Raw genomic sequence first — 18,169 nt, forward strand, 5'->3', positions numbered from 1 at the left:
CTCGCCATCGAATTTAGGAAATTCGAGACGGATAGCTCTTGTTTGAATGCCACCATGATTTTCAAATAAAGGATTCCCCATGTGAGATGTCGCTCCATATGAAGAGTCCTCCTTAGATTTCCCTTGATTACAGAACAAGGTCTCCACATTGGGCACCACAAGCTGCAATTGGGTTGTCAAGCCTCTAATTGCCTGTTGTAAGGCTTCTTGATTCTGGTGCTGGACTTCTTGAGTTTGTCGAACTGACCAAGGATTCAGCAAGCTGAGAAAAACGGATAGTGTGCCCCTCGGCCATGGATCGAGTAGCTCTGGATACCACTTGTAAGAGATTTGTTAACAGAAATTAGATAAGTAGTCGTTTCGAGGGGGTTAAGTCCTCCAACACACGTAAATGGATAAAATTTTGGATGGATTTTCATTCATAACAACAACTTAAATAAATATTACAAAATAATTAACAGCCCACTAACTTCCTGAAATTAAGCAACAATTAACAACCCACTAAGTGCATAACCCAAGGCCCAATTCGAGAGCCCATAGGCCCATGACATATATATGAAGTAATGTTACAAGATGCAAGAGGATTTTCCTTCTGAAGTAGGACTTGTAATCCTGGGTACATCCATCTTGGGTTGACATGCTTCTCCATGTCTCTTGATTTGGTTGACAAGTTTTTGCTGATGAGCAAACTTCCTTCTATTGATCATATCTAAAGTAGATCCAATCTTAAGAAGAAGTTCACAAGGTGATTATTTTAAAATGTTTTCTTCAATATGCTTCAACTGTGCCAATAAATTTGAAGTGTATTCTTACTTTGATTAATGTGCCTTTTTTGTATATTTTTTGTTCTTATATTTGACCTATGAACTCTTTTGCTTAAATGAAGAATCAAATTAAGATTAAGGTATAGATTATTGCACTTTATGCTTTTTTAGGATTGCTAATGTTTTTCCCCCTTTCTTTTGGGGAGTAAGCTAAAGAGATGCAATCACTTTTTCTGTAGGGCAAAGTCTCTTTGCAGGCTGGATTATGATCATGAATTTTGGGTTAAATTAAGTGTTAAAATAATTTAATTTTATGTTTGTGAGATAATGGGTAGAAGAGTTTATAATGGTGTAATAATTAGTAATAAAGAGTTTATATGTTTGTAAATTTTTCTTTCTTCTCATTAGTAATCATTTCCGTTTTCAATATTAAAAAAAAATGTTGACCCGACCTGAATTCATCGAGTCGCTCGGGCCAGATAGCCAGGTCGGGTCAAGTCAAAAACCCGCTTGGAATGGTCGGGTTGCACGCCTAAATGGGATCCTCCACTTTAGATATTAAAAAAAATATAATAAAAATAAGATTTATAATAATATGATTAAATATAATATGTCAAAATTTTTTTAATGAGATGTGCTACAACAAATCATGTCAATTTATAAATTTGTATAAAATCTTTCTTAACTTTAATTACCATGACATTTTTCTATAAAGTCCAAACCTGACCCATTCCCTTTAAAACACTCTCATGGGTTTGGGCAAAGTCCAATGATAGCTAAAATTTTGCTAATGAGCTTTAGGAGTGAAATTGGTCTGGTTTAGTTCGGTTTTGTATATTTTTTAGAATCGAACTAGTATACATCAGTTTTGAAAATTTAAGAATTAATACCAGACAGATTCACTATCAAAATCGAAACTTCCAGTTTTTCCGATTTAGGTCCGGTCTGGTCCTCTTTTTTTAATTTTACGGAGTATCTATGTTAGTAATAATATGATGCTTACATATACTAAACTATTAGTTTATTTATATTATAGTATAAGTACATTATTTTATAATAATTAATACATACTAATATAATATTAAATTTAACTATAGTCTATATAAATTCTAGACATTTTAAAACCTCCACATTTTACTTATAAAAAAGTAAATAAATAAAAAAAAACATCCACATCGAATTAGGCATTGATATAAAAAATCTTAACTACAATAACTCAACAAATATGTGGCATACTGTATTAGAGCCCGTTTAGATACAGAAATAAGATAAAATTATTTAATTTAATTTTAATTAATAATTTCATTATTATTTATAAATCATCTAATCTCCCTGTTCAAACATAATATACAAACTCTAAAAATAATTATTTCTCCCTCCCGCGAGTGAAACCTCCTGTTCTCTTTTCTCCCTTCTCCCATCACTCCCGTAGCTCTCTCTCTCTCTCTCTCTCTCTCTCACTCTCCATTGCTCGAGAACCACGACTGAGCCTCTCCACTCTCACTTCCGATCACTCCCAGCGAGCCCCCACGACTGAGCCCCCTCCCACCACGCCCACGACAACTGAGCCCCCTCCCGTAACATTCACTAATCGACATTCACCATGCCCCCTCCCAGCGACACGTGAAGCCACCGTGAAGCATCTCCTCCTCGACGGTAACCACAAAAACCCTCGACGACAGCGCCTGTTGTTAATTTCTGTGGTTTATCTCTTCTCCTAACTCATAATTTGGACCATTGTTTGCTATTATCGTTGTGATTTGTAAAATTTCTCTTATTAGCGTGGTTATTGTTGTGATTTGGAAAAATTTTCTTGATTATTTTCTTACTGTTGAGCATGGTTATTTATTTATTTATTTATTTGTGATTTGATGGAGATTTCTTGATTAATTTCTTACTGTTGAGCATAGTTATTGTTGAATTTTTTGTTTGAAAAAATAGTAAGAGAGATGGTAGCTGATTTTGATTTTGATAGGAGAAGCCACCGTGATCCATTAGGTTCATCAATTAGGAGAACTTTTGACAGATTATGTATTAGGTTTGACAGATGCAAATGTATGAACTTATGTAGATACATTTGTATGAACTTTTGATAAAAATTCAGTTTAACAGATTATGTATTCATTGATAGATGGAAATGTATGAACTTTTGATATAGAGATTGTTGGATTTTATGAAAATGAACTTTTGAAGTATTTTGATAGATGGAAATGTATGAACTTTTATGTATGAACTTTTTATGAACTTTTGAAGTTAATTTAGGTTGATTGATGGATTTTATGCATTTTGATATAGAGATTGTTGGAAATTATGAAAATTAAAAAAAAAAGTATTTTAAAAATAATTAAATAATGCATTAAAAAGTATGTATAAAAATTAAAAATAATAATAATATTTTTTTTATTATAGAGAGTAAGATAACAAATCCAATGTGAAGTCTAAGTTTTGGGTGATTAGGTATAAGGAAAAAAGTGGCATATTAGCCAAACTTTGCCTAAGCCAATGAGAGTGTTCTAAAAGGTTGAAACTTGCATTTAGGCCAAGACATTAGCCTTAGCAGTAGCGAGCTTCCTTGTCTTAAGTTTATTTTTTGATCTCCTTAGAGCATTGGCATTGACCGGTATTTCTATTAATTTAGTTAATCCCTCCAGAATTTGGGCACATTGGATTAGATAAATGAAAGTTATCCAACATATTAGCTGTAGTAAATTCATTTCCCACTGTAACAAAGTCATATGTATTTTTTTTTCCCTGAAACACTACTTCGTTTATTTCCTGTGGCTTGTGATAGTTCTCTCCCTCCCTCTGTATTTTTTCTCTCCAGCTCCTCCCTATTGCCGTAAAAAACTCCATTGAAGACAAGTGTCTGTCACCATAAACAACGTCGTCGCCAGTTCGTCCTCATCAGCAGCTTATTCTCGTCAACAGCTCTTTCCCGCAGCTCCTCAGAGCTTCTCCAGAAACTATCTCCAGCAGCAACAGGGTAAAATTATATAATTTCTTCTCCTCCATTATTGGGTTTCAATTGTAAATTTCTTCTCCATTTTTGGGTTTCAATTGTAAATTTCTTCTCCTCCATTTTTGGGTGATCTAAATGTGGGAGAGAATTAGCGTTGGGTTTTATTTTGGGGACGCATAGCTTTGTTCTTTTTATGTGTTTAAATTTGCTTATATCACCCATGTTCTTTTCAAGTTTATAAATATGTCATTGTGGTAAGGTGAGATAAAGGACTCCAAGAGTGGGTTGAAAATATTTATATATTTATTAGCTAATTGATTAATTTTAGTATTTTGTTAACGCTTTTTCCTTGTCTGGTCCTCTTTATTCTCGGTCATGTCTTAAAACTTTTTTCTTTGTTTGGGTTTTTTAATTTTTTGTCCTCATCATAGGTAATAACTCGGCCCGTTATGAGCCCAGACTCAAGTCCCTAAGCCCAACCTGCCCGGCTTTAAAACAAAAAAAACAAACGGTGCGTTTTATGGGTGCTCTTTCTTCAGCCACCCCCCCGACGTCTCTTCTTCCCCACTCTCCCCTCTCTCTCTCTCTCTCGACTGCCGTCTCTTTCTCTCGACTGCTAAATCTCCATTGCCGCTCCAACCTGTAGTCCGCCGTCCATGCCTCAGTCGTATCCTCACCGTTCTACCACAAGTCCACGCCGGTAAGCCTCTCCGAAGGCCACCGGAGGTACCCGCACCGCCTCATTTCGCCAAGTGTTTCATACTACCACGAACCATCTTAGGCAAAGTCACCTCATTCTTGAATTGACCGACCACCGCTATGAGTTGAGTAAGGTACCCTTGATTACCCTTAGTTTTCGTGACTAATTTGTTTGGTGCCTACTGGAAGATTGGGTTGTCTATGTTGGATGTTGGAATTGTGGTTTGAGTAATTTCATGGCTTGGTTGATATTGGAAGATGTGAGTTTCTGTTTTGATGTGTCGGGAGTACGAATGTGAACGTGATGTGTGTTGGAATGGGATTTAAGTGAATCCAAGGAGGTTGGGCTAATCTATTGGTGGAATAGTGTTTCGGACATTGTGCTTGGGTCATTATAAACTCAAGGCACCATGCTGGACTATTTGTTTATGGACTGTTTTTGGGCTCATGGATTTTAGCTCTTATTGAGCTATGGTTCAGGTTATAGGATTTTAGTTAGTTTGGTTGGTTTTGTATTGTTTGAGTTATTAATGTGTTGGTGATATTTTCCTGGATTAGGTTGTGATACTACTACTGTTCGAGTTCAAGACTTAGATAATACTCTCCAAAAGTTAGGTAAACAATGCTCCTATGTTAGACTTTGCCCAAAACTGATTGAGGTTGATTTTGTGAAAAACCTTACACATTTTGTTATGAAAATGTTGGTCATTTTCTGCACTATTCTTTGTATCTGAACATAAAAATGTGACATTTTATCATGACTAGTGTGGACATGGGCAATTTTTGTACTCTATTTCTCTACTGCATAAAAGGTGAACATGAAGTCCGAAATATTTTATTCGATTATATGATATTATCTGATCAATATACTATTCAGTTATTGGATTGTATCTGAAAACCCCGAGGCATAAGGTTCTGTTTTGCTCTAATTTTTGGCCTTGCCACGAGATATAATAGTGGTTTCTTATTTCTGGTCTTGCCACGGGATATAATAGTGGCCTCTGTTTTGAGTGCAATTACTTTGGTGACAAAGTGATTTATGTTCTGCTTGGCTATTTGAAGAATGCACAACCCTGCCACGGGGGTAAACATGGCTTTTGTTTCCCTTTTTTATGTTGTTCAGTACGTTTGTGCCTAAGGTCTTTTGTATATATTATTAGTATATATTATTATTGACAAAGAAATGTTTCTGAAAATACCACTGCCATATTTTTTAGAACTGTTTATTCTGCATTATGTAACTAACTCAAGTTTACACACTAGTATAGGTTCGTTGCTTATTGAGTCGGTGGACTCACCCCTTATCTCCACAATTCTTTTTTTCATATGACTTTGATAGTTGTGACAGTTGGAATAGATGGCACGTGACAGGATTAAAAAGTGGAAAGGTGAGATAAGTGCCAGGTGGCATAAGTGGATTTGTATGAGTTAAGAGAAACTTCTCTAGTGTTTACTTTATTTACTTGGAATAATTTTTTAGACATTTGATTTTGGAGGACTTTTTGTATTTATGTTTTTATTATTGTGGATTTTAAGTTAAAGGGTTCACCCCTGGTTACGGGGCTTGACATCATAGGTCTTCTTTATTTTCCTCTTTATTTCTCGGTTTTGAGTTATCTTTTTTTGGTATCAACTCTAGGTTTTTCTTCTTATCATTTGTTTGGATACTGAGAAAATCAAAGGAAATATTCGAATACCCATAAAAAACCAAATGTAATACCCATAAAAAAAAATCAACGTACGTATATGAAATCCAAATTCTTAACGTTACCCAAAATCTTAGTTTCACAACTTCAATTCCTTTTTTAAACACAAATTTTCTTGTTATCCAAACATTTTCTTGGCACGTCATTTTTGTATAAATCTAAGTTTTTCATATTGTAATATGTTTTGATGCTAAGAAATCAAGGGGGAGGACATCTCTACTGATTCCTCTCAATGGTCCAATGAGATTTATTAGAGCTGTATAGGATTGGGAGGTGGGAGACATTGCTGAATTTTACAGCGTGTTATACACACTGAATTTACAGCCAGGAGGGGAGGACAGATTGCTTTGGACACCTACAGGGAACAAGAACTTCTCAGTCAGATCCTACTACAAGGTATTGTCGACCCACTCTTCCAATGCCTTCCCATGGAAGTGCATTTGGAGGAGTAATGCTCCCCTCAAGGTTGCTTTCTTCTGTTGGCTGGCATCTCATGGGAAAATATTGACTATTAACAAGCTGAGAAAGTGTGGCCTCTACATAATAGATTGGTGCTTCATGTGCAAACACAATAGTGAATCAGTGGATCTCCTCCTTCTTCACTGTGAAGTAGTTAAGGCTTTATGGGATGAAATATTCACCAGGCTTGGTATTGCATGGGTAATGCCTAGGAGGGTGATAGATTTATTGTCATGTTGGAGAGGAATTCGGGGCAATCGTCAGATTGCGGCTCTTTGGAAGATGGTGCCACTATGTTTAATGCGGTGCACATGAAACGAGAGGAATGGTCGTTGTTTTGAGGATAGGGAGTGCTCTCCAAAAGGGTTTAGGGACTTTTTCTTTCATACATTGTTGCTTTGGGCATCATCTATTGTATTGAATGGAACTAGTTTTAATGACTTTTATGCTACTTTTTGCAGTGCTTAGCTTGTAATTAGGCATATTTCTTGTATATTTCTTGTGTACCTGGGCCTTGCCTAATTACGTGGATGAATAAAATCTCTTCTTACTTTTAAAAAAAAAAAAAAAAAATTCAAGGGGGAAAAAATGTTTGATGCTGAGAGATCTAAGTTATGATTGTGTGTGGCCGTAATTTTTTATTATTTTGAAGGAAGACAACATGGCAGTTTCTAATTAGATGGTGTCAAACTCGGCTTTACAGCATATCCAGACGGAAGTGACTCCAATTAAAAGTCACGAACACGCTCCTCTCTTTTCCTTTCTCTGTTCAGCTCCACCTCACTCTGTTTTCATCTCTCTGCACTGTCACTGCTTGGCCACCATGGTCCATGACCTAGTCTCCGAACTCTGCCCCATCTCGAAGCTCTCCACCACACCCCAACTTTCTACTTCTCATTCTCTGCCATATAACTCTAAAGTATTGTCTCCTGCACCCACTCTCTTTCGGGTTTCCGTCGGCCAATTCAAGCTTTGGTGAGTGTTTCCATTCTATGTTCTTTGATTTAATTCTATTTCAGATTTTTAAATTTTTTGGTTTTTTCGTGGGTTAGAATGAAATTTGGGAGAATTAGTGCATCTGTAGAGTCGTCCAGATTGATTTTGTAGTTTCATTTTATGGTATTGGTAAGTTTTGGCAGTATTCAATGATTTTCTTGTAATGCAAATAGGAGTAGATTTCGACAGTTGCTTCCTAATTGAATTTGAATGGGTTATTTCTAGTTGCTAGGATTATTTGATTTGGTAGTTGGCAAGTATGGTTTGGTCAGAAAAGTATGGAAGATTTTGTGTCAATATTCTGAACTGACAGTGAAGAATGGTTTGGGTAATTGTCTTCGTGGGTTGGCTATGATAATTGTTTTTTTTGATAAGTAGGTTCACTATGCTAAAATGAAGCTGGTGTGTAGTCTGAGTTGAGTTTGGTAAAGTGAATTTTGAGTGAAGTACAATTGGGTTTTTTTGAGTCTATTTAGTTTAATGCATGTTTCGGTTAAAGAGGAGTTTGAGCAAACTGTGGGTGATATTTAGTCGCAAAAAACAGAGATATAATTTTTTGATTAAGTTGAAATTAGAATACAAGGATGATATTTATGAGGAAGTTTATCAAAATTGATAATTCATTGGATTGGTTTAACTTGGGAATGCCGATGGTTGCTATGTTGGTTGAACAATGCAGTAATTGGGGCTGTGAGGATTATTCTGCATTGTGCAGGCTTTTATCAGAAGATATTAATTGGTCTTATAGATGTTAAGTTCAGGTTGGAGTTTGAGTATATTCGGCATATTCTTTGTTTGCCAGCTTGATGTTATAAAAGTGTGAGGTTTTTGTGGTGATAAGATTGACTTTTTCTACTCAGTTATATTAACCTGCATGTTCATGAAAGGAGAAGGTTTGGGTCCCTAAGTTTCAGCATGTCTTTTAGATTTAATTATTAATAAAATTGAGTTGAATTATTATGCAGTACATTTGGGGTCATAAGGATATGCTTGTGGGTAAATGAAGGATTGGAACTTGGCATTGGTCATGTTTGGGTTTGTACAGTGGCTATCAGGTTATTTTTTGGCTTAATTGAAATTACTTGGGTCTTGGAGGACATAGAATTGAATAAATGGGTCTCATCACATCCAGGTCCTATATATTTTTTTAAGAACGTCTTTGTTGTGGCCTTTGGTGAATGTACTATTTAGTCTATTTGGACCAAAGTGCTGACATTGATTTATTTGATATGATTTGTGTTATTCCTAAGAGAGACACTGCACCATTTTTCTAACTGAGTAGAATGTGCTAATCTTGTTGCGGTTTCAATTGATTCAGCTCAACACTGTTGTGAGGCAATTTGGTTGCATTAGCAAGTTTAGGTAAGCATTGAATCTATGCTAGACTTTTTTAAAATTATTAACAGAAGTCAAATTTTCAGAAGAATGTGTTTTTTCTCTGAAAACTGCCTCTTTTGCCCTATTCTCGGTGTCTGGACATTGAATGATGTAGACGAGCTGTTTTAGCATGATCATGTACTGTTTCTTACTGCATAAAATCTAAAACTGATTTTTGCTTTGCATTGCATTGCACTCGGATGGTATTTTCCACCTATTCCATTGTATCAATTTTGGTAAACATGTGACACTGTTATCTAATGCTACTGTGCCGCTAGTCTCCTGCTGTGCTGATGTTTTCTGATATTGTAATAACTGTGCATTTGAATACTGTAGATGTATGTTTTGAAACCTTTAGGCATGAGATAACTGTTTCTGCTGCTGTACTGTTGTTGTTCCTATTACCGCTTCTGCGTTGGTACCAACACCTATGTTTCTCTGGAAACAGAGTGATTTCACTGTGTGGGGTTTTTTTTGTGCAAGTTCAATGCCAAACTCTGAGTTAATAGGGAAAATTCACTTACTTTTTTAGTTTGGTTGGCTGCTGAACCTCACAACCTTGCCATGGGGTGCAAACATGGCTTATTGATACCATTACTAATATTGTTTTGATACTGTTACTGTTACTGTTACTACTTATTCTGAAGGGGATTTTTACTATACTGTATCAGTAAATGCTTATTAAGTTTCAATTTTGTGAGTTTCAAGAAACTTTTCCATTACTGTGCTGTGTCAAGATTGGGTTTTGAGAGAAAATGATGGGCACTCGAAAACAAAGTTGTTCGTTCTTCAACTAAGGAATACCCCAAAAATTTATCGACGAAATGGAATTAATTGTTTCTCCTAGCAATACATTTTTGATAGGTATGCATTGTTCAGAGAGATTCTGTGGTAACATTATTGCTTGTTACTTCTTTCTTTCTAGGTTGGACGTAACAATGGCAGGAGTGATAAGAAAGTTTTTCATTGCGTCCATGTTTATGTGGGTTGCTCCTGTCGCAATATTGTATGGTTTTAACCATAATTTGCTTCCGGGTAAGATTACTTTTTGTTGATATCCTGCCCAAACATTTCAGTTCTATTATCTGTCATATAATAGGTTGTCTTAAAATTTGTATTGCATCTTAGAAGAGATTTCTTTCTCGATCCAGCTGCTCACTGGTTTAATATTTTGCCCTTTGCACTCAATATGACAGTTACCTATTATTTCTTGTCCATGAGTTTCCTATTTCGGTTTTAAATCCTAATTAGGTTTTAAACATTCCGAGCTTCCTTGTGGGGAGGAATTGGAGAGGAAACTAAGTTCCACTTGGTCAAGTGGAATAAGGTATTTACACTGATTTCTAGTGGAGGGTTGGGAATTTGAAATATGCGGATTTTTAATAAGGCACTCCTTGGAAAATGGTTATGGAGGTACCATCAGGAAGTAGAGTCTATGGAAAAATATTATTGAGTTGAAGTATGGGAGTTTGCAAGGGGGTTGGTGTTCTAATGAAGTGAGAAGTGCGCATGGTGCTGGTTTGTGGAAGAATGTTAGAAATGGATGGGAGGATTTTGCTCGTCTTACTAGTTTCATGATTGGTGATGAATCTAGGGTCAGTTTTTGGCACGACTTTTGATGTGGTGATTCAGCTCTAAAGACCATGCTCCCCACTCTCTTTCAGTTGGCTCTTAATCAGGAGGCTTTGGAGTCTGAGTTGTTGGATTGTAGAGTGTCTGGAGGAGTGGATAAGATGATATGGTCACCATCCAAGAAGGGAAGATTTACTGTACAGCTGTACTATAAGTCTCTTATGACACACTCTACAAGAAGCTTTCCATTGAAGAACATATGGAAGACTAAGGCCCCCCTAAAAGCTTATTTTTTTGTATGGACAGCTTCGTTAGGGAAGATTCTCACCTTAGATAATTTAAGGAAACACCACTTTATTGTATTGGATTGGTGTTAATGTGTAAGAAAAGTGGCGAGTCTATAGATCACCCATTATTCCATTGTGATGTAGCCATGAGTTTGTGGAACGATATCTTTTCGAGAGTGGGGCTCATTTGGGTAATGTCAAGAAGGGCTGTTGACTTTTTGGTCAGTTGGCAAGGCATCCGGGGTAACTCTCAAATTGCAAATATGTGGAAGATGATACCGACCTGCCTATGGTGGTGCATATGGATGGAGAGGAACGGTTGGATCTTTGAGGATCGTGAACGGACAATGGACGAGCTTAAAACCTTTTTTCTGCACACTTTATTCCATTGGTCAATTGTAATAGACTTTAATGGCATAAATGTACATGATTTTCTTGTATCTCTAGACAGTCATGCCTAGGTGTGGCTCTTGTATTGTCCCGTGTACTTGGCGTTGCCTATTATCAATAAAATTTCTTATTTACTGATCAAAAAAGAGTTGTTGGATTGTTCTAGTGATTCCCCAAAGTGGACTGTTTATTTCAGTAGAGCTGCTCACAACTGGGAAATTGGAGTTATTTCTGATTTTGCCAGTTTATTGTATTCCTTGAATTTTGGTAATAATGTGGTGGACAGGATGCTTTGGATGAAGACAGAGTAGAAAGTTTACTGTACGATCATTGAACAAAGTTTTGTCAAGTCAAAAATCATTCTTCGTTCCCTTGGAAGTGTATTTGGAAAAGTAAGGTGCCACCTAAGATTGCTTTCTTTGGCTGGGCAGCATCTCTTGGGAAAGTTTTGACGTTGGATAATTCGAGAAAGCGGGGGTCTCATCGTAATGGATCGGTGTTATATGTGTAAGAAGAGTGGGGAATTGGTGGATCATCTTTTACTTTGTTGTGAGGTGGCAAGGATGTTATGGGTGGAAATCTTTAATAGAACGGGCATTGCTTGGGTAATGCTCAAGAGGGTGGTTGGCTTGTTTGCATGTCGGCAAAGATGTAAGGCCAATTCACATATTGCAGGTGTATGGAGGATGATTCCTCTATGGATCATGTGGTGTTTATGGATTGAAAGAAATGGTCGATGTTTTGAAAATAAGGAGCATTCTCTAGATGAGCTAAGAAGTTTCTTCATCCATACTTTATTTCTTTGGGCCTCCTCTTGTGTACTTAATGGAGCTTGCTTCAATGAATTTCTTGTATCACTTTCTAGCTCCTTATTTTGTAACTAGGTGTATGCTGTTTGTATACCTTATGTGCACTTAGGCTATGCCTATTTACTACTATCAATATAATGTTATTTTACTTATAAAAAAAGGTATTACTCATGTATACATCCTTTGTACTTGGTTATGCCTATTATTATGAATAAAACTTCTCGATTACTTATAAAAAAAAATTATTTCTGGCAGGGATTTTTTAGTTTCCTTTGCATTCGATAAGACAGTCCAACACTCGTCCTTAAAGATGCTTACATAGGAAGCCTATGGGTCCTAGTTAATGAAAGTTGAGGAATGTACAGAATTGGCAAGTGCACTTGTGCCTCTGTTTGTATGCCAACATATTTAACAAGAAAACATTATCAATCTTATCTTGAAAGCCTTGGCAATGTGGGAAATTCATAATAGGACCTCAATACTAAAAAGTTTGAAGAAAAGCTTCAACAAGTATCCACAAGATTAGAAGCAATAAAGTTCGAATTGCAAGAAATGGGTGCTGGAAGCTATATATTGGGGCTGACTTGGTTGAAGTTGTAATACCCTAGATTGAGCATAGGAAGGTGGTGAACGAGATTCCACATTGCTTGGGAAAGAGAAGTTCTCAATCTTTACTAAGAATTTCAAGGGGCTCCAATTGTAACATATTATATTTAATACATGGTTGAAAGGTATTCCACGTTTCCATGTATTAATAGTTGAAGTAATATCTATATCTTATGATCCTTACAGCAGCCAATGCAAGTCGTTTATGTGAGACACTTTTAAGCGCAATAAAGAGCCTGTTTCTGGCAACTCGATATCTGTTCTTGTGACAACTAAGAGTACTGATGGCTGGAATGTTGGGTAACAAACGCTAGCTGTTCTTCCATACATATCTTTTACATCAGCGATTATTTTTTATGGACTCTGCTTTAACTTGATCAGATTCTATGCTAATAGTTTTTATTTTTTGTTGGGGGGTGGTTATGCAAGTTCTTTGTGGAGTTTCTTCGATAGCCAGATGACCTCAATTAGTACTTGCTCATCTTGAACAGGTTCAACACAGTTGTCTCCCCATTCTCTGACGCTGGTTAGTGGCTTCCTTGCTGTCATATCTGTCAATGTGGTTATTGCCCTCTATGTATATATGGCAATGAAGGAACCTTCAGATAAACATGAGCCAGATCCTGCATTTCTTGCTGAAGCGAAAGCTAGTGTCAGTCAGTCTACAAGTCAAGCCGATAATTCTTCCCAGCCAGTAAAGAAGCAACAGTAGTTTAAACTTAAGCCTTTCTCGTGTACCAAAAATGAAAAAAAATGTGGAGAAAACTTGCTGGTTGGATAATTGTCTAAATTTCACATGATAAAGTTATTCTCAAGCTTGGTGTTTGATTATTATTTATCTTTGGTTCACTTTTTACTTGTCAAAAGATTATTATGTTTTGTTACATCCGGCTTATTTTTAGTGGGCTGAATTTGTAGTCAAATTCTTCTTGCATTAAATTTATGATTCCTCAGGAGCAGTTGCATGATAGCAGCCTGGTTGACCAGGCAGAAGCTTTCCTTGGATGAGCGAGAGCCTCTTCTACATGGGGGGCTTATCTTTGTTCAAATAGAGGGTACAGTGAAGAGCATTGCGCGTGTAGCCAAGCTGTGCAGTGTGTCTGTCTGTGTGGCTGATTGAGGACCCTCATTAGTTTGTTGTAAGGACCTTGATCATTTCCTTTTTATTGTTGTGCTTGTATTAAAGATTGAGGACTCTCTGTAATTTGGTTGTGTTCACTTGTGTCTTGGCCCCTGCGTGTCTCAAGTGTCGTGGGGCAATTTACAAGGGAAAGAAAAATGTGTAGGAAAAGTCTGGCTTGTGACACCCGTTGCATAAGCGGGGAGTGGACACAACCAGCCAGACAATTATGCTATCATTCCGACCAGATTGGTGAAAACTTAGGGCTCGATTGGATAGTGAGATGAGATGAGTTGAATAAAATATTGTTAGAATATTATTTTTTAATATTATTATTGTTTTGGGATTTAAAAAAATTGAATTGTTTATTATATTTTGTGTGAAAATTTGAAAAAATTATAATGATAGGATGATATGGTTTCTGTATCCAAACGAGCCCTAAATTTAACTCATTTTATCGCATTTTGTTAATATGATGAGGAAATTTATTTAAAAGCCTTATTTTTTTACAAATTCAGCACACCAATATGATAATATCTCAGTTTTTGAATTTATTTTTTTTTAAAAAAATTAATTTAATGCTTGATGTAAAAATTAAAATGCCACAAAATGCAGTGTGATAAGAATGATATGAAAATCTAATATTATCTAGAAAAAAATGCGGGGTGATGAGAATGATATGAAAATCTAATATTAATCTAGAAGTATTATAGTTACAAAGGAATTTTATAAGAGTACATTTATAATTTTATGTAATTTTATGTAATATGTTAGATTTTTTGTTTTTATTTTTAAAAAACAAACATGTCATTCAGTTATAGAATCTCATGCAATTACCAGTACAAACAAACTTTACAAGCAAAATGATAAAAGTTAAACATTGGAGAGTGTTGAATTAAGCGGCTAATAAGAAAATCTGGAGGATCCTGTCACCGTGTACAGTATCAAACACCATGTGTGCATGACGCGCCAAAAGATGTGCAGCCTCATTGCCATGCCGTTTAACATGAACAATGTCAAAGGGATAAAAAGAAGATAACAAGGTTCTGATCTCCTTCACCAAAAGACTATAAGATGAGAAAGACTTCCTCAGAACATAAGGCCTCTACAATAATCTTTGAATCACTTTCAAGAATCAAGTCTGAAATGCCCATGGATATTGTCATTTGGATGCCACACAATGCTCTACTAAAGCTTCAATGTCTTCAACCCCATAAATTCCCTCCTCTCTACGACACATTGCCATAAGCATATCATATTTTTCATTCCTTAGTATAGCACCCACACCAGATTTTTGTGAAGAATGAAAATAGAGCCATCAAAGTTAAGCTTACATTTACCAAAATAACACTAGGAGTTGTTTACGAACCACATGATAAGATTTAACTTGTGGAAACTATCCACATAAGCAAGACTGCTAACAACAAGATCATAAGGTTCAACAGTAGATTCATTAAACAACCTTAAGTTTCGATACTTCCACATATGCTATAGTTAGGAGCCTTTCAAGGAAAGACTAATCAGCAAGTTGCATCACTTCCCAAACCAACAAATCAAAATTGCAATGCTTCTGTAAATCGACACTATTATCTTCAAGAGAAGTCCTCCACGACCCAGATATAATAAAACAACTGCACAAAGCATGCAGAGCATTCTCTACTGCCATCTGATAGAAATCACACACTACATTACCAAGAATGTGTCTAGACACTAAATTTTGTTTGGTTGGTAAACTATTTCCACAAGCACGCCAAGTGAAATTTTTAAGCTTAGTAGGAAGTTTCAGAGAGTCCAAATATTTTTCCAAAACATGTCATGAAATTGTATACAAGAACAAGGTCCTTGGTCCACTATAGAAATGATTTTCAAAGCCACTTGGTATGCACCTTTGACAGTAAACATCCAATTTCTAGTACAACCCCAAACTAGTTTACCTTCACTTCTATGTACATTTAAAGAAACCTCTAAAATTTCAACAGCATCACCAGGAAGAAAAACATCTCTTACCAACTCAGCATTCTAGCAACCCAATGAAACATCCAGTAATGCATCAACTTTAGCATCAGATGGTAAAGTATTATATGGAGTGAGAACTATCCTACCAAGAGAATTTGGTAGCCAGTATTCATCCCATATCCTAACATGGTTACCCCTTCCCATCCGCTATAAGCATCCTGCTTTTCCAACTCGTTTTGATTCAAATATACTTCGTCATGCAAATGAAGGTGTACAACCTAAATTGGAGTTTAAAAAATTAGAATAAGGAAAATATTTAGCTTTAAAAACTTGATAAAATAGAGAATTCTGATTGTGAATTAACCGCCATGTTTTGCCAACGAAGCCCAATTGAAAGCTTCCAAATCGCGAAAGCCCATACCACCCTGGATCTTGGACTGACATAAACGACTCCACTTGACCCAATGAATTTTTCTTTCATTACCATGTTGTTCCCACCAAAATCATGCATACATTTCTTCCAATTCCTTACAGAAACCCTTTGGAAGTTTAAATCAACTCATAGTATAGTTAGGAATAGCTTTTACCACAGCTTTAACAAGGACTTCTCGACCAGCTTGTGAAAGAAGCTTCTTCTTCCATCCTTGTAACTTTTTTCAGATTTTCTCCTTCATTTCACAAAAACTAGCATGCTTAGAACGACCCACAAATGAAGATAACCTAAGATATTTATCATGAGAGATTGTACATGCCTTAGTGCCTTGATCTGATTTATGGCTTCAAGTCTGGTATTTCTACTGAACATCAATTATGGTTTTGCCCTATTAACTTGCTGATCTGAAGCTTCCTCATAAATAGTTAAGATGTGCTGAACCTTTGCATTTGCAGAGAGTGTTGCATGACAAAAAATGATGCTATCGTCAACAAAAAATAAGTGATTGAGACGGGGGGCTCTATTACATACACGAATACCTTGTAAAGAACCGTCATCTGCAGCTTGTCTAAGCATAGAAGAGAATACTTCACCACAAAGAACAAAGAGATAGGGTGATAGAGGACACCCTTATATGAAGCCACAGGTAGGTAAAATAGTTTCAATAGGAGCATCATTCAGAAGAATCTGATATGAAACTAAAGAAATACAAGCCATGATATGAGTGATCTATCTCGGACTAAACCCCATTTTCTGCATAACCCGCTCAAGAAACACTCATTCTACTCTATCATATGCCTTACTAATGTCGGAGTTTAATAGACATACAACCCTTACATCCTCTTCACCTCCTTCTAATAGTATGCATAATTTTAAAAGCAAGTAAAACATTATCTGTAATCAGTCTCCACAGAATAAAAGCACATTGTGTGTCTGAAACTATGTGGGGTTAGAAGTACCTTCAATCAATTAGCAAGAAGTTTAGCCACAATTTTGTAAACCATATTACATAAGTTGAGTGGACGATAATTAGTAAGATACTCTGGAATAGTCTTCTTTGAAATGAGTACAATGTAAGTACAGTTTAACTCTTCAGGTAAAACACCAGAATTTAATGAGAACATGATTGTATGAATAACAGAGTCACCAACTATATGCCAATATTTCTGAAAAAACAAAGGGGGCATACTATCAAGGCAAGGTGCCTTGAGACTTTGCATATGAAATACAACAACTTTAATCTCTTCACAAGTAAAATCCCGAAGTAAATTTGAATTCATAGAAGCATCAACTAAAGGCCGAATAGAGCACCGGGCAAAGTCCATATCAAATACACCTTGAGTAGAAAATAAATTGGAAAAATAAGCAACAAACAGTGTGTTCTATATCCACAACACTCTTATTTTATTTTGATCATACTAAGTAGTATGCAGCATTACTTTGTAATAAATAATTATTTAATAGTGATAAATATGTCACATCTTATTTAATAGGATGAAAATAAGATGAGCATTGGCATTGGATTAGCTAAATACCTTTTCATCTTTAAATTTAGCAAACTATCATCCATATTTGTTCCACATTGAATTAGCTAAATTATTTTCATCCAAACTATAAGCTACAGTAAATCCATCTTCTTTTCAAATATGAAAAGAACTATAACAAGTCTAAAAGTATTTTTTAAGATTATTATATTATAGATATGAGATTTTTATTCATATGAAATTTTACCATCTATATACATATGAGATTATTATATTATAAATTGTTAGATTGTGAAAATAAAAATGAATATGATTTGTTGGAAGTTATTAAGGATTATGAAAATAAAATAAAAATTAATAAAAAAATAAAAAAAATAAAAAATAATAATATTTTATTATTATAGAGAGTGTGATGACTAATTCAATGTAGATTTCAAGTTTTGAATGATTAGCTAAAGGTGAAAAAGTTATATATTAGTCAAAATTTGAAAAATATGATAGTCAATCCAATGCTAATGCTCTAATATGATGTATAAAATTTTCTTTTATTAC

The 18,169-nt window shown here is 35.6% G+C and overlaps 1 protein-coding gene across 4 annotated transcripts; it reads left to right on the top strand.

The window, feature by feature from the left end:
* The first annotated feature begins 2,138 nt into the window (after positions 1-2,138).
* On the top strand, positions 2,139-13,979 carry LOC109012689. Of its 4 annotated transcripts, XM_035688118.1 has the most exons (5): positions 2,139-2,420; positions 3,589-3,747; positions 8,902-8,945; positions 9,886-9,995; positions 13,116-13,979. In XM_035688118.1, exons 4-5 carry the CDS (start codon positions 9,899-9,901, stop codon positions 13,334-13,336), a joined length of 318 nt encoding a protein of 105 aa, XP_035544011.1. In that variant the 5' UTR covers positions 2,139-2,420; positions 3,589-3,747; positions 8,902-8,945; positions 9,886-9,898; the 3' UTR covers positions 13,337-13,979. The 4 variants fall into 4 exon arrangements, with proteins under 4 accessions (XP_035544011.1, XP_035544012.1, XP_035544010.1 ...); XM_035688119.1 differs by lacking the exon at positions 8,902-8,945 and having other exon boundaries at positions 2,139-2,467; XM_035688117.1 differs by lacking the exon at positions 8,902-8,945.
* The last annotated feature ends 4,190 nt before the right edge of the window (positions 13,980-18,169 follow it).

Source organism: Juglans regia, chromosome 3 (assembly GCF_001411555.2).
Source record: "Juglans regia cultivar Chandler chromosome 3, Walnut 2.0, whole genome shotgun sequence".
NCBI classification, from domain to species: domain Eukaryota; kingdom Viridiplantae; phylum Streptophyta; class Magnoliopsida; order Fagales; family Juglandaceae; genus Juglans; species Juglans regia.